The 25,571-nt window shown below is 33.6% G+C and overlaps 5 protein-coding genes across 5 annotated transcripts; 4 read left to right on the forward strand and 1 right to left on the reverse strand.

Moving 5' to 3' along the window:
* Positions 1-1,327, forward strand: F5B22DRAFT_652745 (uncharacterized protein; the record flags this gene model as incomplete). Its single annotated transcript, XM_047979660.1, has 4 exons — positions 1-189; positions 252-288; positions 346-790; positions 856-1,327. The coding sequence occupies 4 exons, from the start codon at positions 1-3 to the stop codon at positions 1,325-1,327; spliced, it is 1,143 nt and encodes a 380-aa protein (XP_047824673.1).
* Positions 1,328-3,071: 1,744 nt separating this feature from the next.
* On the forward strand, positions 3,072-5,078 carry F5B22DRAFT_47036 (monocarboxylate permease-like protein). The gene is made up of 3 exons (XM_047972139.1): positions 3,072-3,702; positions 3,780-3,921; positions 3,985-5,078. The coding sequence occupies exons 1-3, from the start codon at positions 3,521-3,523 to the stop codon at positions 4,942-4,944; spliced, it is 1,284 nt and encodes a 427-aa protein (XP_047824674.1). The 5' UTR covers positions 3,072-3,520; the 3' UTR covers positions 4,945-5,078.
* Positions 5,079-5,830: 752 nt separating this feature from the next.
* Positions 5,831-6,630, reverse strand: F5B22DRAFT_652747 (uncharacterized protein; the record flags this gene model as incomplete). Its single annotated transcript, XM_047979661.1, has 4 exons — positions 5,831-6,086; positions 6,192-6,237; positions 6,336-6,495; positions 6,562-6,630. The coding sequence occupies 4 exons, from the start codon at positions 6,628-6,630 to the stop codon at positions 5,831-5,833; spliced, it is 531 nt and encodes a 176-aa protein (XP_047824675.1).
* Positions 6,631-14,521: 7,891 nt separating this feature from the next.
* On the forward strand, positions 14,522-17,655 carry F5B22DRAFT_632111 (uncharacterized protein). Its single transcript, XM_047976655.1, has 6 exons — positions 14,522-14,725; positions 14,781-15,206; positions 15,277-16,021; positions 16,071-16,408; positions 16,535-16,776; positions 16,831-17,655. The coding sequence occupies exons 2-6, from the start codon at positions 15,188-15,190 to the stop codon at positions 17,200-17,202; spliced, it is 1,716 nt and encodes a 571-aa protein (XP_047824676.1). The 5' UTR covers positions 14,522-14,725; positions 14,781-15,187; the 3' UTR covers positions 17,203-17,655.
* Positions 17,632-18,421, forward strand: F5B22DRAFT_47150 (uncharacterized protein). The gene is made up of 2 exons (XM_047972165.1): positions 17,632-18,222; positions 18,294-18,421. Exon 1 carries the CDS (start codon positions 17,820-17,822, stop codon positions 18,213-18,215), a length of 396 nt encoding a protein of 131 aa, XP_047824677.1. The 5' UTR covers positions 17,632-17,819; the 3' UTR covers positions 18,216-18,222; positions 18,294-18,421.
* The last annotated feature ends 7,150 nt before the right edge of the window (positions 18,422-25,571 follow it).

Consider the following 25,571-nt stretch of genomic DNA (forward strand, 5'->3'; position numbering starts at 1 on the left):
ATGGATTCTTCACGGCCCATGGTCACGGCCGAGATACCGCCGTTGACTTACAGCGCGCGGTCTATCATCGCGACAACTGCGGTGTCGTTCTTTCTGGCATTGCTGTGGATTGGGTTTCGCATTTGGGCGCGTTACTTACGAAGGCTCACACCTTTCCTATTGGAAGATATTTTCGCCTATATCGCTCTGGTTTGTCTTCCACCATCCTCAGCGAGCAAGTCAAGTCATCAGCATTTAACAATCTCCTATAGCTAGCGCACTTTGGCTACACCGTTAATAGCATTTACAGTAAATCATCCCAGCGCGTAAGCCTTTTCTTGATCTTTGGCTGACTGTTGATCGCAGTGGCCGTTCGCGGCGGTCTTGGCTACCATATCGAACAGTTGCAGCCATTCCAGATCGAGATATTCTCCAAAACAACCTTCATTGCGCAGTTATTGTATGCTGTCTCACTAGGCTTTATTAAACTCAGTATCGCAAGAACCTTTCAACGGATCTTTCTCACCCGCAGCTTCAGAATCGCAGCTTATGTTGCGATGGGCCTAACTGTTGCCTGGGTCTTACAAACCATTTTCATCGGCGCTTTGATATGTCAACCGGTATCGCTGAACTGGGATCCAAAGGCTCGAGGACACTGTGGCGACGAGAAGGCGGCGTTTACCTCGGTTTCAGCCGTAGATATCGTGACTGATATATATCTTCTGCTGCTCCCAGTCAGACCGTTATACCATCTACAAATCGGCAGGACCCAGAAGATCTATCTTGCGTTAATATTCAGTGGCGCCTTCCTGTGAGTCTATAAACTTTATTCACCAATGATAATCGAGTTATAAGCTGCAGCTAACCCAGTTCTAGCACGGTGGCTGTGACAGCTATCAGGGTCTGGGAAGTGTACGCTGTCGACTATGACGACCTGAGCTATTCAATAATAACAACCCTGTATTTAACGATCATACAGCCCGGAGTTGGCATGATGGTTGCTTGCAGTCCGCACTTGAAACCAATCCTGGACCTTTTCAGCAGCAGTAGCAAATCTCGGAAAACCAAATCCCCTGACTACTCGTCGGAATCGGGCATGGTTACTATTGGTTCGAAGTCCACTGGTGCCAAGTCGAGCAAGCGTTACTTGCTATGGTCGACAAATTCCGGGTTCGACCGGATCGCAGAGGAGCAGGATCAGAGGGCCATCGAACTCGGTAACACGGGGGAACACGAAGCGCATGCCATTGCACACGATGGAAATCGATCAGACACGGGCCTGGTGCAAGCGGCGGGTGATAAAGGGATCGCAGTTATGAAGGAGACTATCGTGTCTTCATCTACATGAGTCTAGATGCTGTCACTATGCGTGGTGATGATCTCAGAGCGTCGAAATTGGAGGTGACGGATCCGTCGGACATACTGAGGTATACAGCGCATTCTAGCATTTAGTGTAATTATAGCGATCATTCTTTGAGTTTGATTTCGTCCTGACCTGTTCTATGGCTTGAGGATAAAATGGGATCACCTTACACGCGTCACTTACGTATGCGCTCAGTAGGAACACTGCATACAATTCCACTTAAATGTGAAGCTATCCCAACCTCTCTTATATGAGCTATAATGACGGTCCTCGGAGGTTAGGATGTCAGATCATAACGCATATAGAGTCGAGGCTAGCTAGTTACCACTGTAAACAAGGGGTCCGAACGGACCATATGACTGGTGGCCAGCATAGCAGTCGACTGCGTACGTTATACTGCCCCTGAGCATCAGCAGATGAAGCCAGGTGCTGCACATACCGGTACGTGTATGCGGTACTGCAAACGCAACGTGACACGAAATCATCTTCAACGAATATACGTAGGCGAAGAATCACAGGCCACGCAAGGACTCGACGGCATAGCTCGCCGTAGCGCTCGAGTCTGACTCAGCTTATTGAGCACTGTGGTTGTCCCCCTGGAAAGTGTATGGTACCTATCATTCACCTTCTAGTAGCTCATACTCTAAACATTGGAATAAAAGGCTTCGGCACAGAATTACTTTCGAATACTCTCGGAATCGCTCCTCGTCGTCGTCGTCGAGGATTCAAGGATTTTCGACAGTCGTTGATTGTTAAGCATATTTTGACAGGATCAGTGTCTCTAGAGTCCTTAATCTTACCTAGCTCCTCCTCGTTTGACAGTGCGTTTTGGTTTTCTACACTGATCGTATTCTTTACGTACTTCGTAGACGCAGATCAATGAGGAAGCGAGCCAATAACGAATTGTCTTAGCTAACGTTGCAGTGGTAGTGGTAGTGGTACGCAAAACACACTGTGTCGCAAATTCTAGCGAGTTGGATCAGCTCATCCGCGAAAAGATGATGGACGTGTAAGATGTATTGATGTACCCGTTGGGTAATAGCAGGTACCTAGCATGAGTGGAATGCAATGACCTGGTAGGGAAACAACCCATTTTAAGATCTGATAGAAAGGAAGGGGAACTATTGTATTTGAATGAAATGGCTTTGCACTCGGTAATCCTGTAACTCTTCACTACAAGAGTACGAATTCGCATATCTAGCGCATCGCTGCAACATACTGGATGTCAGCCGGGGCAACCGACACATCCGTAATTTCGTGGACTGATTTCTGTGCAGTTTGTGTAACTTGAAAAGCACGCTACGTGTAAAGATGTAATCACTAAATAATATACCTACTTCGTACACAGGTTTGACAGGAGACTAGGTGGGATGAAAATACCACCACACACAGCGAAGATCGCTTCCGTCGGATATGCCTGACAGGGCGACAAACAGACAGACCATCTACTACCTAACCCAAGTATAAGCCTGACCTTGCATAACTTGCCTAACTGTGACTGTTGTTATTAGACCTATGCAACGCATGACAATCGGTTATAGAAATACACGACGAGGGCGGGCGGGGTATATTAGTTCAACCGCTTTGGCATCTTCCAATCATTAGCTTGCTCAGCCAGTCAGTGATAAGTAAAAAACAAAAATGGGCTAGCTATGAATTGCTTTCGTGCCGTGGTTATAGATATTGTATGAACTGGAGGTGATGAGTCGTTCGCCTAATCGCGAATCCTTAAGTTATAGTAGGAAGCAACTGCTGCCTAGAGAAGAGGGAGATTGGAGCTATTGGCTTTGAGTCCTTCCGGGGTAGTACCGGCGCCAGAGATTGCTTGTATTGGATGCTACTCTATGGTACTCCAGTCTTCGGCACCGCTCAAGACGACTATATCCAGTGGTATTCGTCAAATGCGAGGTCCTATAGGCGAATACCACCTCCGATCAATCCAGTCGCGCTGTTTGCCTCCATTTTCGCAAATCAAGGTTTTCGGACGGATGTTTTGAACACCCGTCTCACAATTAGGATGCACAGGACCCCTGTGAGCGCATTTATAAAATTTTCTCCCTACCCTCCAGCAACGGTTTTTCGACTCTCAGCCTACTTTTTACACATCTGGCCAATCAACAACCCGTTTTTATTCTCGCTAGGTGTCTTGATCGATTGCCATCGACGAAGCTTAACGCCATGGACCCTAGTGATTCCTCGGCACCTGTCTCGGTTCCCGAGAAGGATGATCAGCCTGCTGACCCAACCCCGCAACCAACTGGGCAACACGATTTTCCCGAAGGTGGCGCGCGAGCATGGGGGGTGGCATCCGGTGCATCTCTCGTCTCGTTTTGCACTTTAGGTTATGTCACCTCTTTTGGGTATGCTTACTGTCTCGTCTAGACCCCGCACTGAGCTATACGGGCAGCAGAAACAATTATCCGCTAATGATGCGTAGGGTGTTCCAGACGTATTATATCCAACATCAACTCAGTGACGAGAGCCCGTCTACTATCGCTTGGATCGGATCATTACAATTTTTCTTCATTTTTTCCGCCGGGTTGGTAGCTGGACCTTTGTTTGACCGTCATGGCGCCAAGGTATGTGAGATATGTCCCCTGGGAGAGTCGTGTCGTGTGTTCAAATGGACTTACATCTAACAGATACTGTTTCCTGCCTGTATTATTTACGTGGCATCTGTCATGTTAACCAGCATCTCATCACAATACTGGCATTTTATTCTGGCACAAGGCATCCTCGGAGGGGTTTCCAGCGGTATGGTTCTCAACCCCGCCTTCGCCGCAGCGCCGCAATACTTCTTCCGAAAACGTGGCGCCGCTATGGGTTTAGTCGTCGCCGGTTCTTCAGTTGGTGGTGTGATCTTCCCGCTGGCTTTACCACGCTTATTCGATATCTCGAAGTTGGGCTTTGGATGGGCAGTACGGATCATTGGGTTTATCATTCTAGCCCTCCTCGCACTCTCATGCATAGCAATCAAGGAGCGCTTACCTCCTCGGAAAAACAAGTTCTTCCTCCCGAGAGCGCTCACAGAGGTCACGTATGCACTTGTTATTGCTTCCGGGTTTGTTATTAATTTGGGTATATTCACCCCATACTTCTTCCTCCCAGAATACGCCCTCAGTCGTGGGGTAGATCCCCTATTCTCAAACTACCTTGTAGCAATCCTGAATGGATCATCATTCTTCGGTCGTCTCATACTGGGGACCCTATCAGACCGAGCTGGTCGACTGAACATATTCGCTACCGCTGCTGTTATCTCATCCATACTGTTATTTGTTTGGACACATGCTACCACTAAAGGCGCCATTATAACCTTTACAGTATTCTATGGCTTCTTCTCAGGGGGCACTTCGTCTTGCTTTTCAACTAGCCTTGCCTCTGCTGCCAGCAACCCCTCAAATACTGGTACTTATATCGGCCAGGGCTCGGCTATCGGAGCTCTGGCTAGTCTCATCGGTCCTCCAGTCAATGGTGCGTTTCTCGCCAGGTACGGGAGATTCGATCAGTTAGCCATTTTCAGTGCTGTGGCTTGTCTCATAGGAACGGTCACTATCCTAACGGCAAAAACCACAACAAAGGCTGGGCTTAAGGGGGTTGTGTAGATTAGCTGAACTGAGGAGAGATCAGAGGCAAAGCCAATAGATCTACTATAAGCCAACAATCCAATAACTATATAAATTACCTACATAACGCTTTAAGGGCGGAGCAGACATTGCTTAAAAACAATATACTCCATAATACGCTGTTACTTCACTGGCATTTTATGAATCCGAATCCCATGCCTACCCGATCACAAATAATTCTACCAACTCGATACTAGTATCAACCATCGATCCGTATTCATTCATATCTATTCGGGCGAGCTCCACCTCATCTTTGGGACGGCATAGAGCCCGTACGCTTTAGCTTCCTTTTCCTACGTGTCGATATTTCGTCCCGACCCGATGATGATTCCAGCTTCGGTGGCGTGTTGCTCGAACCGCTAGATGTAAAACTGCTCGGCAGGTCGTATTTGAACTTGACTTTGGGGTTCTCGCCGAAATTTACGTCCACACCATTTTCCCCTGCGTCCATCGACGTAGTTGATCTCGCACCCCCTTTTCGATGTGCGAAAACAGAGCCTGATGACCCTCAAGTGAAATGATAAAGTAAGAGGCATCGTAAAATGTCCGACCTAGTTGTGAGTTGCCATAGTCCGTACATCTTCTGCACGCGTCCGCCCACGCTTCACTGGAACGTTGCTGAGTGGTTTCTCCACAGTTGTCAGGAATCGTAGAAGTTAAGGATGAAGTGGGTGTCACTAAATTTTGCAGAAGTTGACCCTATGGCCAATATGAGATAGCTTTACGAGCGCATCCCCCCACCCTGGAGTCTGACTGAGAAGATCAATGTGTTCGATGCAGATGCAAATTGGATCGCGAATTGCAGAGACGATGCAGTGAAGCAGTGACCACGGAATAGTCTCTGTGATGATGATTCTTGGGATTCTCATTTCCACGAACAGAGGAGTGAGCAGCCCCGGAACGCTTCTGGCTTGAGCAAGAGAAACTGCCGGGATAGAGTCACAAGCATCTCTATGGTGTGTGAGAGCCCAGATGCACTAGAAACACCTGCCACCGTGAAAGAGGCTAATATGGGGTTAGCATTGTTATTGGATCTCAGGAGCTCGATAATGTGCTCGGACAAAATGGTGGTTCCAGAGCCTGGCTGGCCCATGATGTGCAGCACCGAGGGGCCGGAGGCACTAGTCTAGTTGGCAAAGCTTTCTGTCGTCTTGACCCAATCTACCGAGCCAGGTACTAGCGGCCTAGTCCAAGGTAATAGGGGCGGTGAGCTAGCAATTGCGTACCCGCTGAGTCGTTCGAGGAAGTCGTGGTACTGGCTTCTTAAGTTGACTGTGTTGAGTATTGGCTAGTTTGTTCGCGAATGTCGCCATGTTTTGGCCCCTGAATAGGGTAGAGATGAGGACTCGATAGATAAACCCTCGACTAACCATTCCGCTCAGCTTCGACCGCACGTTCTACTTTCTTGATGATGACATCAGCAACTTTTTGCCCACTTAAAGCATTTGCCCATGATTCAGCATGGTCACAGATAATCTGGACATTCTCCTCTCCAGGTATACCCATGGTTGAGCAGTACTCATTGGCCATCTTTGGACGCGATCAATTGTCAATACAGATTATCCAGATGCGACAGGGGCAATACAAGTAACTTACGATAGTGGCGCGGTACCATCTCGAGTCCACCTCGATAAAGTTAACGATATCATATTGTTTCTTGAGCATGGTATTAACACCATTCTCGAGGCTAGGTAGAGTCGATTGGAATGCAAGTAATAGATTAAACGGATCAATCTCACTCAACTTCAGGGAGGAAACCATTCCTTTGGGGTGTTGCAAAACAGACAAGAAGGTGCGTAGATTGTGAAAGCGCCATATACCGAGAACTAGATGCCGATAACAGAATAATCTAATTTTGTGTCAAAATGGCATGGGGTAGCAGCGAGTTTGAGCCATGGCTGTATACCTGCCAAAGAAGGAGACCACCGACACCATAGCATTTGAAGACCAATATCTCGTAATCGTTCGATATGCTTTTGCCCTATAACAGAAAGGTCAACGCGCTGGAAAGTTCGGTGTCGGAGCCCTTCTCCCGAGGTCATTGGGCACAAGAACTTACTAGTCCCGACTAGCCGTCCCGAATAATCAAGTCTTGTAGGATATTCTCCGCTCGTTGCCAAAGCCCTCTTCCCCTAAGGAACTGTACCCCGCAGGGATGAGGTCGTATTCAACAGCATGTCGACAATGGAAATGTTGGGCAATAGATTCCAAAGACTGCGATTTATCTGGCTGACCTCCGGGTTCATTGATGATAACTAAACTAGAAATAGTATCGGTTTCAGCACCACTTACAACACATGGGCTGGTGAATAAAGTGATGCACACTATGAGCGCCGTGGGATTTACTGCTATCTACTTGGAACTTACCACACTGTATAGCTCATGTCGGAAGTTTGGGAGGGGATGGCGGACGATTCTGCTGGAACAACCGCTAAGTTGTGGCCAGGGGCTCTATACCGCAATAACTTACATATGCTACTATTGTTCCGGTTCAAGTAGGAACGGAGCAGGCCAACTCAATACTGCATACCAAGGCTGCATACCTTAGCAGTGTTTGCTTGATGTGACCCCCATGAGGCTCTGCCCTCCCACCTCCCTCCCTTCTCCCTTCTCGCCCCTCTCCCTCTTTTCGCTCCTCGTTTCCAACTTCAGGCTGAACGCTGCCTCAAACTGGATATAGGTTATCTAGGTACCTAGTAATATCTGTCAGTCAGGTTGTTTACCTAATACCTAATTAGGTAATTCACCTGCAGGGTATTAGTCATCTGGGTATGAGTCATAGGTTCGAACCTTCCAATGGGTTCGATAGGGAACCCTTCAGGGCACCCTTCAAGGCACCTTTAAGGCAGCGGCTAGGTCTATATACAACGGGTTATCCCCACGGTTAGGAAAACCGTATTCTATATTCCTATTTATATAACTCTCCTTCTATACTGGATAACTAAATGATTTATCCATTTACCCCACTTATTAGTTATCTTCTAAACTGCTTATTAAGATATATATACAATTACCTAAGCTAACCCAAATAGCCTCCGAAAGGTTATAAGTCCGGTATAATTACATATATATTTACCGGAAATAAAAACCCCTTTTAACCCTTTCGAACCACCCTTTCAAAACCCTTAAGCTACCTTTCGCAACCCCTATTGAATCAACTAAGCCACAATCGAATCAATTAAGCCATACTTAAGCTATAACTAAAACGTTTTCGATCGAAATCGCAAAACTTTCACTTTTTCCACAAAAAAGCTACACTTTCCCACCCCCTTACCCCTATAAACCCATATATCCAAACGTACTATACACTATATAAAAATAAATATATTTTAATCAAATACTTATAAAGTAGCAAAGTTTATAAGCTCCATTAATTATCCTATTTGGAAAATAAAAGTAAAGGCAACCTTAAAAAAGAATAACTGCTACTCTACTATTACCGATACCAATACCAACCTACGTAAAAAAGAAAAAGCATTCAATATTATTTAACTATTATATAAAGATGCCCCTCTTATACATTTATATAATATTAATAACCTAATTAAAGCATAAAATAAGCTAGAAAATCTTTATAACCTAAAAAGCTTTACAATTAAATTCCTTACCCTTAAAGAACTATTTAACACTTTTTTATCTTACTTCACTTTTATAAAAGTATACTTAAATAAAGTTAAAGAATTAAATAATAACCTAACCTAAAAGAGTATTAAATTACTTAAAAAGGTAATAATATCCTAAGTATTATACTATTTAAATGGTAATTATAAAAAATTAATCGATAATATCACTTAAAACCTATAAAAGGACCCTAACGCCTATACCTTCGATACACTTTTCTTAATACTAATTAATACATTTAAATCGAAGAATTATAATAACAAAGCTATAAATATAATAAACAAAGCTAAAAACGTTAAAAAAGCAAATAAAAATAAACAATATTTATACTATAAACTTAAAGGTTATATTAAAAAGGAATGCTATTTTTTATACCCAAATAAAGCGCTAAAAATTTAAAAAAATAAACAGAAGATAAAAAAAAAGAAGAATAATATTAAACTTAAATAGGAAAAATATAAATAAAAGCAATTAGCCCTAATTGCCACATTAAAGAAATAAAATAAATAGTTAAAAAAATTAAAGAATTCTAAAAAGTTAACCAAATTAAAAACCTTATAAACTTAAACAATACATTTAATAATAAAGATATAACTACTAAAGATATTAACTTTAACCCTTAAGTTAAAACCCCAATAGGTAAACCGGATTATAAAAATAAAGAAAAAAGGGATATAAAAGTAAATAACCCCCCTATACCCTTTATAAATTCTATAACTAATAACCTTAAAATAAATAACTTAAATAAAGGAATTAATAAAGATATTTGCTTTAGCAATCAATCTATTAATATAATTAAAAGAAAAACTAATAAAAAATTAAATAAAAACTTAAAAACCTATAAAAAATCAAATTTTCGTAATAGAATAATTCTATTTAAAATAAATAGTACTGCTATAATTTATATAACTTATAATAAGAATATTCTTTATAATTATAAACCAATTAATAAGTCTATTAAATAGGGAAAAGCTAAAATTATATGTATAATTAGAATAGGTAAATTAAAAGGTCATTTTTAAAATATTAAAAAATCTTTTAAATTCTACAAGGTTTATTATATTCCCCAATTAAAAATAAATCTAATAAATATAAAAAACTTAATCATACCATTATTATTATTAATAATCCAATAATTAAAATAATAAATAAAAGAAATAACAAATTATTAACTTAAGGAAAGGAAAATAAAGGTCTTTTCTATATTAAATTACATACATTCACTAAAATAGTTAATTTAACAAAAAAGGCTACCAATATAACTAATAAGATTATTTAAAATAACCCTATAAAGCCAAAAGAAAGAATAAATACTTAACCGGTAAAAACTCCTTTATTTAATAACAAGTTTTATAAATAGCATATTCGTTTAAGCTATATAAATAAAAAGCCTTTATCATACTTATTAAAGAATTCAAAGATAAAAATACTATATAAAGCTATAAAAAAAGCTTATTTAACTAAATATAAAACTTACCTTTAAATTAAAATGTAGAAAAAGATTTATAAGAAATCTAATAATAAAAATAAATATATAAAGTTAAAACGGATATATAGCAATTTAAATAAACCTCTTCCGTTAACCTATAATAAATATCGCTATTATATAACCTTCGTTAATAAAAAGATTCAATATTTAAAAGTTAAGCTATTAAAAAATAAGGATTTAACATTCCTTACTTTTAAAAAATATAAAAAATAAATAAAAAATAGTACTAATAATAGTAAAAAAATAAAGGAATTTTTCTTTAATAACGGTGGTAAATTTATAAATAACCGCTTTATAATCTATTTCAAATAATACGGAATAAAATACCTTAAAAGCCCTCCGTATAATAAGGAATATAATAGTTTTATTAAAAGGATAAACTTAACTTTAATAAATAAAGTTAAATTACTATTATATATAATTAATCTCCCTTTTTATCTTTAAAGGGAAGCTTTATTATAAGCTATTTATTTATATAATATTACTCCTTATATAGCCTTAAAGTTAAAAACCCCTTATAAAGCTTATAATAAAAAAATACCTTATATAGGTAATTTAAAAGCCTTTAGTTCTTTATATTATTATAATAATAATAAAAAAAAGAATAAGCTATTTCCGAAAGGTAATAAAGCTATATATCTATTTTAACTATATAAAAGTAATATATATAAAGTATATAATATTTTATTAAAAAGACCTAAATGGGTTAAAGATATTTATATATTAAAAAATACGTATTTTACTAATTTTAAAAATATTAAGTTATTTAACCTATTTTATAAGAAAAATATAAAAAAGATAAATTAAAAAAAGGAAAAACGAAAAAAAAGGAATAAAAGTAATGCTAATAAATCTATTATTTTCGAAAACCCTTATAAAAAAAAGGAAAAAATCTATAATACTATAATAGTTAATATTAATAACCTATATAATATAAAAAATACTTTATTATTAGATTTTATAATAATATTAAATAATATTAAAAATTAAAAAGATAATAAAAAAATAAGGAATTTTATATTAACTATAGCTATAGCTAAACTAAGGAATTAAAAAGAAGCTATAGAATTTAATAATAAAAAGGAATAGTATTTAACTTTTTTAGCAAAAATAAAAGAACTTCAAAATCAAGGAGTCTTTAATATAACTAATTTACCTAAAAGTAAAAAAGCACTTCCAAACCATTAAATTTATAAAAAAAGGTAATAAATAATCCTAATTTAATAAAGGATAAATATATATTAAATAAAAATAAAAATATTAAATTTAAAGCTCGATATTATATTTAAAGCTTTAATTAAAAACTAAGTATTAATTTCCTAAAAACCTTTTCAACAACCTATCGCCCAAAATCCTAACACTTACTATTAATAATAGCAATAAATAAAGGCTATATAGTTATACAATATAACATTAAAAACGCATTCTGCTATACTAAAATTAACGTTAAAATATATATTAAATTACCTTAAAGCTTTTTTAATAAAGAAAAAGCTAATAATAAGGTAAGGCTTTTAAATAAAGCCTTATATAGTTTAAAACAATTACCTCGTTTATAATATAAATTCCTATATAACTATTTATATAAAATAGGATTTATTATATTACCTTAAAATAAAGGGGTATTTATAAATAAAGCATTAAAAACCGCTTTAATCTACTATATAAATAATATGCTTTTAATAGCCCCATCATATAAAGAAGTAGAAATAATCGAAAACTAATTAAATAAATTCATAAAACTAGAAAATCTTAACCTAATATTTTCCTTTTTAAGAAATAATATTAATATAAATTATAATACTAAAAAGTTATTTATAAATTAAAACCGCTATATAGAAAAGCTATTAAATAAGTTCAATATAATAAATAACCCCTTATATAGGCTAAAGGACCTACCTAGGACTTTAGGACTTAAGTTCGAAAAGAATAACTTAACTATAAGCCCTAAAGACATTAATAGCTACTAAAAGTAAATAAGCAATTTATTATACCTAGCTTTAAAAACTAAAATAAATATTACCTTTATAGTAATATACTATTCTCGTTTTATAAATAACCCCAATTCAAAGCATTTTAATGCCCTAAACTATATATAGTATTATTTATTAAAACATAAAGAAGTTAGTATTAAATATAATTGTATTAGTAATAATTTAACCCTTAAAGGTTATACAAATAACAATTAAGCTAATAAAATTAATACTAAAAAATCCATAAATAATTATGCAATTTCCTATTTAAATAATTTAAATAATAATAATATAATTAGCTAAGCTTTATAATTATAAAAAACTATTACTTTAAGCATGTATAAAGCAAAATATATAGCTTTAAAGGAAACAATTAAAAAAGCTATTTACTTATCCAATATAATTACATTCCTAAATGCTAACCTTTAACTTAATTATAAGGATAATATTCCTATTATATTAATAAATAATCAATCCGCTATTAAATTAGCTAAAAATTAAGAATTTTATAAAAAATCCAAGCATATTTCTATTATTTACTACTTTTTAAAAAATGCAGTAAATAATAAACAAGTTCAATTAATTCATACCCCCTCTAAAGACAATTTAGCTAATTTTCTAATCAAAATATCAGCTAAACCAGAGTTTAATGCTTTTAAAGCATTAGCAGGTATATATACGTAAAAGGTTTTTCCTTATATATAAAAGGTTTACTTTTAACATGATTTTTTATCCATTATATAGTTTTTTCAAATAAAATAACTTTTTTCTATACAATGTATAGTTTTTTCATTAAATATATTCATTTATATTTATAATAATCGCGCATTATAAGTTTAAATAATTAATAATAATTAATAAACAAGGTTTTTATATATTGACTATTATGCTTTTTTCCTCACCTTAAGGTATTTACTACCTTATATATATATATATAAAGGGTTTTTTCACTTTTCCTTTAAGATTCTTATAAAGGTTTTACTTTTTTCCTTTATCTATTTATTTATTAATTTAACAGGTTTTATTCATTTTTCCTGGAACTGGATTGCTAATTCTATAAGCTGTATTCAGCTTATAAAATTAAGAGGGGATGTCAGTCAGGTTGTTTACCTAATACCTAATTAGGTAATTCACCTGCAGGGTATTAGTCATCTGGGTATGAGTTATAGGTTCGAACCTTCCAGTGGGTTCGATAGGGAACCCTTCAGGGCACCCTTCAGGGCACCTTCAGGGCACCTTCAGGGCACCTTCAGGGCACCTTCAGGGCACCTTCAGGGCAGCGGCTAGGTTTATATACAGCGGGTTATCCCCGCGGTTAGGAAGACCGTATTCTGTATTCCTATTCATACAACTCTCCTTCCGTACTGGATAACTGAATGACTCATCCATTTACCCCACTTATTAATCATCTTCTAAACTGCTTATTAAGATATATATGCAATTACCTAAGCTGACCCGAATAGCCTCCGAGAATATCATTGCTCAATATCTATCAGTATATAAGGAATCTTATTTCATAGTGAGAATTAATAAATTAGCCTTGACGATAACGACATGAACCCTCCGTCAAATTCCTAGCCACTCTTTTGAGCATTACCAAATCGTCTGCTTCTCAAAGTTTGTAGCCCCCAATCGACAGGACTCTCGACGTGGCTATATTACCCAACACTCGGGCTACACGGTCGGGATTACCCCAAGTGCCACATGACAAATACCTATTGGATGCGAACCAGTCATTTATCCCCCTCCCCTCCAGCTGTACCACTACCCCCTTGCTGCTTCGGGTTGACTGCACCTCCCTGCTGGCTAGCTTGTTGCTAATTCTGCAATGACAACTCGACCCCCGTGAATCTACTCATGTCAATCGTCTCCATCGACATGAGTGCGTATAACAAGGGCAGTTAAACTGGGCTTGGAACTGGGAATTCAGATTACAATGATCTACTAGGGCTGCAGTAGTCCTTGACCAACCAACTCCTTCTCGGCTGTTGGTGGCTTGAAATGACTCTATATACAAATGATCTGCCAGCCTAGACCGCCTGGGTCTCTAGGGTCTGTTTCAAGAAGCGAAGTCTGTATAACCTCACTTTCCAATATTGCCCAATATTGCCTGCATGTCTTGAAAGGTCATGAACAGCCTGCAATGGTCCTTCGTACGGCCGAAGTGCAAGGCGAACTGCATATTTCAGCCGGTACAGAGGTTACACGTGTAACAGTGCGGAACTGCCCTCTTGTAGCTCCTCAGCTCCGTAAAGGTTGCGGATCCTAAACATCTTAGGTGAAATATGGATAGGGTCTACGGGCTCGGTCGTAGCGCCGCCAAATAGGCGCTTTCTGGCAGCTTTCGTCGTCGTCAAAATATCAGTCTCAGATTCAATACCAATCTTCATAACGACTTTATCATCTCCCCGGCGCTGGATGTTACACGTGTAACCTCTGTACGAAGATGAATATGCAGTTCGCCTTGCACTTCGGCCGTACGAAAGACCTGTTCATGATCTTTCAAAGATATACAGGCAATATTGGGCAATATTGGAAAGTAAGGTTATATAGACTTCGCTTCTTAAAATAGACGCCAGAATCCTAGGCAGTCTGGGCTAGCAAACTAATTATATAGTTAAAAAAAGGCATTGGTTAATAACCTACAATAACCTTATACCTTACTACCCCTGATTTGGTACGTTGTTCGAAGTATATTACAGTGTGCAAATATTGCAGCTAACTGAAGTCAGACTGCGTCCACCTGTATACTGCAGATCCAACCTCGTCCAATTGGTTTACACCCACTCTCCCTGGTCGATGCGTGGGTAGATTGTTGAAACCAACTCAAAGGCTAGGGTCAGCAGGAGGAACATGCACCAAAGGAGGCGAACCTATGTGTTGGTCATCTGGTATTGGTCGTCTGGTTTCGGTCTGCGACGACGAACAATCAATCCTGTTGGATTGTCGTTGTGCGCATCTCGACGGGCGCTAATAGGTTCCAACGTAGCAGCCACTCTAGCACCGGGTACTACATGATAAGGACAAACTGCAACTTTGGTGCCTCTATTCAAACCATACCCTTGACCATTAGCATACAATAGGCCACAAGGGAGTACGCCACAAGGGAGTACTGACGATCTTCCATTCTTAGACTATTATGCTTTTAATTAACCGAAGTAAGCGCGCTGATTACTTCTCGCAAACCCCACTCAAGAGGGCAAAATGGTTTACTGACCCGATTCTCTGGTACTCTTGAAATACCCCAACCATGTCATATAAGCTACAATACCCAACACTGCTTCTATACAATAACCAGTCCCAAGATGCAAGCCATGCATGCGGCAGATGGAATTCCAATCATCAATTCATTCGAGCAGGAATCAAGCCCCAATTCTTCCGAAGCAGGCACCCAACCCACAACGCCAGAGCCTGGTCAAGCGGGGAACTGGGGTAGCTGTGGACAGCCTACCCCTGATACCTCGCCGGAATCCATCATTAACGTACCTAGTCATCGCAAGAAGGCGCCCGTGTGTCTGGATTGTCAAAGGGATATTGGTCCTGTGACAACTATCTCATCAGACATACCCTCGACCGAAGAGATCGCGGACGCTACAAGTACAGGTTGCTGCTCGCAATACCTAATCCACAACAAGCACTACGAGAAAATTGTAGATGAGAGCGATCACTGCTCGCATTACTCTACTGATAGCGAGGTCAGCGAAGAAGCATCTACAGCCTCGTGCCCGGAGCAAGAAGTAATCTCTTCCTTGCTTGCATCGCTACGTAACTCAGTTATCAGCTTATTCAACCTGGCCCGGCAACGTAACTCCCGGGCAGATGCCCGGGTACAGGATACGATCAGATTGATCAAATCACTACCAACAATCAGACGTACTTGTATCAAGAATCCAACTAGAAAACTTACTCCTAGCCAGTACAAGCAATTGTTTGAAATAATACAAGATAGCGAGGACTTTCCAGACAAACTACGGTAGGTTCCCTTACGATATGTCGTGGACAATACTTACGTAGTACCATAGATTTGAGTATACACACTCTATACAGCAGTTCGAAATCCGAATGGTTACTAGGGTACATGAAGGAATAGCGGGGGAATTGAATAAGCGGTTTACATTGTGGCAAGCCGAGCTTGAGAAATCGAACAATCCTGAAATCTCTAATGCCGCTAAGACCCTTCGATCACACGGCAACGAACATCTTGAACTTCCTGCTTTAAAAGAAGCGAAGGATTCGAAATCGCCTGATGGCGGAATATTACATGACTGCAAGCTTGCGTGCGATTATCCAGCCTTGTTATTTGAGATCGAATTTTCTCACCACACTAAAGAAGAGCTAAAAGATAAGGCTAAAGCATATAGTAAGCTATTCTCCTAGAGATGCTAGTTTGCTTTGTTCAAAGTAAAGTTAATGTTAGGGTTGTGTGCTTGCAGTTTCGCATCTCTTATAAATTATACTTAATATAGCGATAACTAACTTCGAATAGTAGAACGTTCAAATGGCAAAATCCGCACCGTTATTGGAGTATATATGGGCGCGATATATAAAGCTGAGCGTAAGAATGAGAGAAGGCTAAAGAAAATGTACCGCACTAGCGAAATGAATGAAAGCGAAGCGCAGGCCTACGCAACCGATGAGAAAAATATAACAGGAGAAGCTTCAATTTTGGTATGGCGAGCAACGATCCAGAAAAACAACAAAGTAGCGATTAGGCGCGTCCAAGAACAGGTACAACCTTTGCAAATATTAGTAGTAAAGCTCAAAAGTTAATGTACACTACAGAAATTCCGAGGTGCAACAGGCAAAGCAATTCAATCAACGCCACTACACATTTCTTTAGAGGACTGTGTTTGTGAGAGCGATATAAGCTCAGTAAGAAAGTCGAAAACACCCCTACTCGAGGTATCGTCGGAATCCCTTTGCCAGATCATTAAAAAGGACCTTGAAATTCACCGAAGAAAAAGAGCGAAAATAATACGACAACAGGTGCAAGAAGAGAAAGAAAAGAAGAGGAGGAAGGAAGAGGAGGCGAGGCAGAGGGAAGAGGAGCGACTACGAAGGGCTGAGGAAGCCAGGATGCCTGGGAATGTAAGGGTGTTGGGCCGCGTTTTCAACCCAGTGGGAAGATTTCATTTCTCTGCTAGAAACCTCTAAGGGGAGCTCGAATGAGTACAGGTTAGGTGCGAGGGGACTAGAATACTTGAAATCAGAGGGACAGAATGTGGTGGATGATCTTTCAGCTGTGCGGAAGGTATTGAATACGTCTATTTGATTGATTGATTGATTGTGTCCGTACACGGATCTAGGAAATCCTCATTGCTTCCCCGGAGCGGTACCTCCCGTACTGTCAGATTGGAGCCAATTACCTGAAATCTGGTCAGAATTGTATGCTGTCTTTTTTTTTTTTTTTATATCTCTCTACGGCACCTATTTCTTATAGCTCCTTTCTTAACCTATGGGTGGTAGGGGCGCTCGTCGTACCATCATGATACGTTATAATGGCGTGACTCTATAGAGGTAATCGTTATATCCAGCACAAGGGCTCATATAGAGGGCTTGGGGCTTAGTTATATTCAACTAATAAAATTTTAAGGATCTCTTATAGCCACAGTCCTTCTTCTGTTCGTTAGGGAACTCTAGGTTTATTTATATATGGGATTTCAGGTCGCAATAAGTCCTTGGAGAGTTGCAGCATGAAGCACTGCGGCGTCGCCTTCTTCGCGGGCGCATGGCAGCGACTCTAAAGCAAGCCTTCCCACCTCGACACAGAAATGCATCTGCATCGACGCCGGCACCAAAACGGTGACAAATGCTCTTGGGTCCACGGCGACGATTACGACAATTGCTTCCCGGGAGAAAATGTGCCCCTGAAAACGGGTCGGGACGGGCTCGTCAAGATGTACAGCGGAAGCTACGTCGCGACAGCGATTGCTGCCGGCTCGGTCGGCCTCCTGCTCTACATTAACAAGCTCATCGCGAAGGAGGTGGGTGAAGACGAGATAAAAGGGGTGAATAATCCAAGGCGTCGAGAGCGGATTACCCGTGCGCTAAATTCGATGAGCGCGTCTAGCAAGTCGACGAATAGCAGGTGCCCCCAATTCAGCGAGTTCGAGTTTCAGTTGAATCAAGACATGTTTTTTTTCGAAACTACAGCAGATTATGGATAGATTGAAGGTATGAATTCCATCCTATCGTTTACCTGCTAGTAACGCCTTGTGCAACTACCCGCTAATTGATTCTTTTAGAAGTAAATATGGGGCTTCATATCCCTTTCACCTGCTCAAGAGATTAAGTTCGTAAGAAATTTTGGAATACAAAGAGATAGGCTAATTCCTACGCATCTGAGTATCGCTGAACGAGTTGATCACTCAAGTGGCATCAATCAAAAGCCCCAAGCTGTCGGGTCTCACTCAAGGCCTACTGTAAGGTGTCTATATGATATATTACGATGGATTCGGGCTGAAAAGGTAAATTGAGAATGGCGGTGTGCTTAACACGATTTGTACAATGCTAGTGCCATCCCTTTCACTGGTAACATCTTATTTTACCTGCTTCTCCATCTTCATCTATAATTTTCTTGAAATAGCTATTGTAAGGCAAAATATTCTCCCACAGATAACAATAAACGTGTTCATTTTGCCTAGGTGCTTGTGATCATGACCACATCGCACTCTACGAACAATCTCCTTGTGAACTCATCTGCTGGCATGCCATCCCCGGTCGGGGTGAGCACATCCGTCTCTGCTTCGTCGAGGCAAGCGTTCCATACTCCGACACGGCCTTTGTAGAACGTGACATGAATATGCTGCATGCATACATCCGCGAGACTACCACAGGCGACGAGCTAAATCCCACTCCTCTGGCACCTCCCATCCTAAAGTACGGCGACCTCGTCATTTCGCAAATCTCACGCTAAAACTTGGATTATCCGCAATGGAGGCGACGATATCTTCAGGATCAACGCCTGTGCCTTGGCCGCATTGGATGGGTTTAGTAACGAAGTTCACAACTGCCATCACCCTGTCACCATTGACCTCTGTTACGAGGAGCAAGAGAACAATGTCTACGCCGTGCGAGGGATTGGGCCATGAATTGAACCCCCAAGTACCTCAATTAATTTGGACGAGTCCTGGCCGGAAAGGCGAGCAAGGACGGCCCGTGGTTGTACGGCGGCGTCCTGACCTGGGCTGATTTGGTCTGGTTCTAAACCCTCTGCGCCCTCACGCCTCACCGTTAATTGGCCATACTGCTGACAGCCAACTTCTCGCGCTCACAGACTCTCGATAGTATCAGAAAGGGAAGGCGGTAATACTTACATTCCACATACTGGAATGCTGGGAATCTATATATAAGACCTTCATCCAGCCAGATAACTATATTATAACTTAGACTTTTAAATAATCTAATAGGATTATATATATTACTTTTAATAGGTTATAAACTTAGACGTTTATTTAAGCATATCTTTAGCTGTTAAGGGTTAAAATTATACTTTATTTTTAACCCTCCACTATTTATAAATATAAAATAATAATATGTATTAAAATTCTACTTTATTAATCCTATAAATAAAGATTATATTAAAATATTACTACTTCGAATAATAATTAATAAGGCTAAGTTTTAAAGGTTAACTTAAAAAATTTTTAACCTATTAATTCTTTAAAATAAATAAAAGCTAAATGGATTATATATAATTAACTATTTAAAAATCCTTAATTTAACCTTTTCCTTTTAATAATTATAAGAATAATTATAATTATATTATTAATATTTAATAGTAAAAATATTATTAAATATTTATTATAACCTTTATAATTAAATATAACTTTAAGCATTTAATATTATTTATTTTTTAAATATTTAAACTTTTCCCTATTTTATATATAAAGTTTTAATATAGTTTAAATATATTTTTAATTAAAAAAATATAAATAATTAAAATATTAATTTAAACTTAAATTATATTAATTAATTACTTTTATCTTTATTATTATTATTAAAAGTATTTAAAATTTCCTTTTACCCTTTAATACTTAATAATTAAAATCTTTTTAATTATAAAGTTAATATTTTATTTAATTATTAAACCTTAAAATTAATTACCCTAAAGAACCTTTTTATTAACTTTAATGCCCCCTTTTTTAATATTAATTTTTAAATTAAAGATTTTAATTTAAATTTACCCTTTATCTTAATTAAAAACTTCTAGGATAACTACCTTATAAACCTTTTCTTATTAAATACCCTTTTAAAAGATCTATATTAATAATATATTATAATATTAAACTTTAAAAAAAAATTAATTAAAAATTATTAATCGTTATTCAACCCTTTATTATAAAGCCCCCTATAGCTATTAACCTATCTATTAAATTAATTAAGCTAACCTTATTAATTATTATTATATTACCTATAATATTAATAATTAATTAAAATATTATTAAATAATATTAAAAAATTTAAAAAGGAACTTTTTTTAATAGTTTAAAATAATAGTTAAAATAAAGTTAAAATATATAAAAAAAACTTAATATAAATAGGTTTATTTAAATATTATTAAAAAAGCTTTATAAAATAACCCTTTAATAAAAAGAAAAAAAAAGTAAAAAAACCTTTTTTATTAAAAAAATAAATAGTTTAAAAAATATAATATAATTAATATTATAATTTAAAATAAATTATTATAAAATACTTATTAATAAATTTAACTTATATTAATAAAGCCCTTTAATATATTTCCTTTATTATAAAATAAATTATATTAAAACTATAAGCTTAAAAAAAAGGTTTAATTTATATAATATTATTAATAATAAAAAAAAATAACATTTAAATCTATTAATAGTATTATTTAATTTATTACTATATTATAATAAATTTAAATAAATGTAATTAAGCTTAATTTAACTTTAACTTAACTATATTTATATATTATTAAAAAATTTATTAATAGTTTTAAATTTAAATTTAATTCCTTTTTAATAACTTAAAAAATTAATACTTTTAAAATTTTAATTATTAATATAGTTAAAATTATAATATAAATAGTAATTATTTTAAAAAAGATAATTAATATAGTATTATACTTTAAATAAAGTTAAAAGGAATAAATAATATAAATTACCCTTTTAACTATTAAAGTTAATCTTTTTTTATTTAAATAATAATTTAATAATAAAAGGAAGATATATCCTAATTATAATAAAATATATCTTTTTCCTTATTTTATAACTTACTTTAAGCTTAAACTTTTAAATTAAAATAAAGATATATATTTATAATAAATAAAATAATATAAAAATAAAGTAAAGAAATTTAAAAGGGATAAAAATATAAGGGGGAAAAGAAAAATAAACTTTATTATATTTTTTATATTTTTTTAAAAATTATTATAAACTTTATTTATTATTAATAAATTAACCTATTTCTATTAATTTTATTAATGCTATACCTAATTTAATATTTTTAATATTTAAAGAATTTATATAAAAGTTACTTTAAGGTAACGCATCTCCCACTTGACCTGGCCACCCAATTGAGCTGGCCACCCCCTTAACCTATATAAAAATCCAATGTTTCAATCAATAATAACTTAACCAATATTGGTCCCACAATTCGATAATTAGTACCGTTAGATCCGTTATTTAATAAGGAATCCAGCGGTATTTTTTACTATTTTTTACAAAATTTATTAAGCGAGATATTAAGCAATACGCTAAAGGGGCGCTAAGCAAGGATTAATTTAGCGCTTACTTTAGCATATTGCTTAATAACTCAGCGAATACGAGTCGTATAAACTAGTGAAGGGTACCGTTAAATAGCTCTCTTTATTACAAATCTAATGGTATATTCTATTATTTTATACGACCAATATTCGTAAAGTTATTAAATTATCACGTGATTAGCGCACCGACGTTATTTGTATGGGCTAAGGGGGTGGCCAGGTTAATTGGGTGGCCAGGTCAAGTGGGAGATGCGTTAATACCTTTTAAAATAAACCTAATATTAAAAATATTAATATTAAAGTTATAAAAAAACTTTTAAATAATATATTAAAGGATAACTATTTAAAAAAAGTTATAAAAGCTTTATTTATTATTATTAATAAGAATTAAACTAATAGCTTTATAAAAGTATTAAAAATAATATTAATTATTAATAATAATATTAATATTCCTATATTTTTAAACCTAATTAGCTTTATTAACCTATATATTATACTATACTTTATAACTATTAAAATTAATAGATTAATAATATAATTAACTTAATATAGAAATTATACCTTTATTAATATAGTTAATAGGATAAAAAAACCTATTATATTAAAAAATATAATTTATTACTTAATAATTAATATAAACTTAATCTTTATATTATACTTTATAGGATTTAATATTAAATTCCTCTTTTAAAATAATAAAGCTTATACTTTAAAGAGGAATAATATATTTTTAAAAAGTATAAAATATAATAGCTTATATATAATTAATTAACCTAAATTAAATATTAAAGCTATTATTATTATTTTTACCGCTTATTTCCTTTTTAATTTTAAACTTATATTATAATATAAACATTTTAAATATATTAATAAATCCTTAATTAAAAAATTAATAAACGTTAAATATATTAAGCTTTAAAAAATAACCTATATATATAAATATTATATTTAAATTAAAATGAAGGAAATACCTTATTTAAAAAAGCTTTAATAAAATATTTACCTATTAAAATTATTATATATTAATATTATAAATATCCTTAAAGTAATATTTAAAAATATTATAGGTAGGTTAAATTTCAAAGGTTAAATATAATATTATAAATTTCTTTAATTTTATAATAGGTATTTAATAAAATTAAAGCTTAAAAAAAGGAAGAATTTCCTTTAAAACATATATAAGAAGGGTATATAATATATATAAAGTATATATATTTTAAAGGCCTTAAAATATTATAGTATAATAACTATTCCTTTTTTTTTAATTAGGTTATCTTTAATTTAATATATAACTAATCTATTAATTAAATATAAAATAAAAAGTTCAATTATATAAATATATAATATAAAGTATTATAATAAATATATTAATATAGTTTATTTATATAGGGTATTATTATTATAAAGGTATATAAGTATAAAGTTTATATTTATTTTATAAATTATATATGTTATATATTACTTTTATAATAAAATTTATATATATATTCCTATTAATTATTTATTAACTTTTTCTTTTTCTTTTTCTTTAATTATTATTAATTTTAAAAATTAGTTTTAATTAATAACTTATTATTTTACCTCCATCTTTACCTTATTTCCCTTTATTTTTTTATTATATTTATATTATTATTATTATTATTATTTAAATTATACCTTTTAAGGGTAAAAAGGGTAAAGGTAAAGCCTAAGCTTTAAAAAATAACTACGTTACCTATAATAATAAGGGTAAAGTATTACTATTATTATTATTATTTAAATATAATAAGGATATAAACGAAAAACGCATTAATAATAAAGTACTTATACTATTATTATTAATACTATTAATACTATTAACTTCTTTAATATTATTAGTATTATTATTAAGTAGCGATAATAATAACGATAATAATGGAAAAGGCGGTTCGAGTTAAAGTTGCAGTAGATCTACCAGCCCTTCGCTTAATAATTATTCGAATTATAGGGGTAATTTAAATGCTAAGGGTAAAAACCCCTATAAAAAATGTAAATAATTTATAAGGATAAAGAATTAGCATTATAGGAAGTATATAGATCTTATAGCTATACTATTAATATTAATATATTATAGGTATATTAGGTATATTAAATATATATATTAATTTAACCTTAATTTACCTTTAAAACTTAATTATTTATTTAATAAATCTAACTCCGCTAATTATTATAGGTGCATTAAAGCGTACCAAATATATAAGCCTATTAATATTTTTGTACCTATATTATATATAAATCGTTATTTATTTAAATTTAACTTCTACCTATAGTAGCTTTTAAGATTATCCATTTCGTTAAATTCTTTAAATGGAATTAATAAGCTTTTATATCCAAAATAACTATTAATAACATTTAAGCTATTAATAATAATAAAATAAGACTTTAATTTAGCTTATTTAAATTTTATATTAATATTGCAGCTATTTAATATTACTTTATTAAATTATATTTATACTTCCTTTCAATTTATTAAAATTGTTTAAATATAATTAATAACCAAGCTAATAAAAAGGTATAAAGCTATTTTATACCTATTTTAAACTTATTATATATTATAATAATATTATATTTATATTTAAATAAAAATATTTATTTAATTATAATTATATTATTATTAAATAATAATTTACTATTTATAATATAATTATACCTATTTTAATTAATACTATAAGTAACTTTACTTTATACTTTTTTTATATATGTTTTTAATTTAAATAGAATATAGTTTAATATTAAAGCTACTTTTAAATAATTTTTTTATATATATATTTATAGGATCCTAGTTTAATTATATAATATATTTTTATTTTATTATTTATAATAAAAGTAAAAACTTTTATAATTAAATAATATAATAATACTTAATAGGGTAAGGTTTATAATTAAATAAAGCTTTATAATATTATTAATTTTAATAATTATTAAATTTAACCTTATTTTATATATAGCTTAATAATAAAATATAATAATTCTTTAACTTTAAAAATAAAGGTTTAATTCCTTTTATATTAAAACAATTAATTTTATTTTTTTTATAATTAATTAAGGATTTTTAAAATCCTATTAGGTTTATTTTATATCCTATATTAATAGTATTAAATATAGTTTTAATTCGTATTTAATTTATTATTTTTAATTTTTTTCTTTTATTTTTAACTTTATCGTTTTTTAAAATCTTTAATTACCTTTAACGTTAAAATATTAAATTATAATACTTATTAATTATATTTAAAAAGCTAGCCTTTTTATTTAACCTTATAGTATTAATTATTATTATATACTATTTTACTTATTATATTTTTAACCTTTTACTTTTTTAAATTATTTTTAAGGTTTAATATAAATAAACTATATTTATATTTAATAATTTAAAGCTTAATTAATTAAATTAAAAAAATAGAATAAAGATAAATATATTATAATAAAAAATTAATATAATATACCTATAAATTAACTTTACTTATAATTTTAAAAGGTTTTATATATTTAAGTATTAACTTTTTATAATAAAACCTTATATTTTTTATTAATAATATAATTAAGTTTTTAACCTTAAAGGTTATTAGTTTATATTTATTATTATAATACTTTATATATTATTTTAATATAATTCATTATTACTTTATTATTTTATTTTTAATTATTTTTAATTTATTAAATTATTCTTATATAATTGGAACTTTCTTTAATATAAAGTTATTTTTAATAAATAATTTAAATTTAAGAATATAGCTATATAAAGCTTTAAAAGGTAACTTTTTAATTATTAAATTAATTA

Source organism: Xylaria bambusicola (assembly GCF_022495145.1).
Source record: "Xylaria bambusicola strain CBS 139988 unplaced genomic scaffold F5B22scaffold_109, whole genome shotgun sequence".
NCBI classification, from domain to species: domain Eukaryota; kingdom Fungi; phylum Ascomycota; class Sordariomycetes; order Xylariales; family Xylariaceae; genus Xylaria; species Xylaria bambusicola.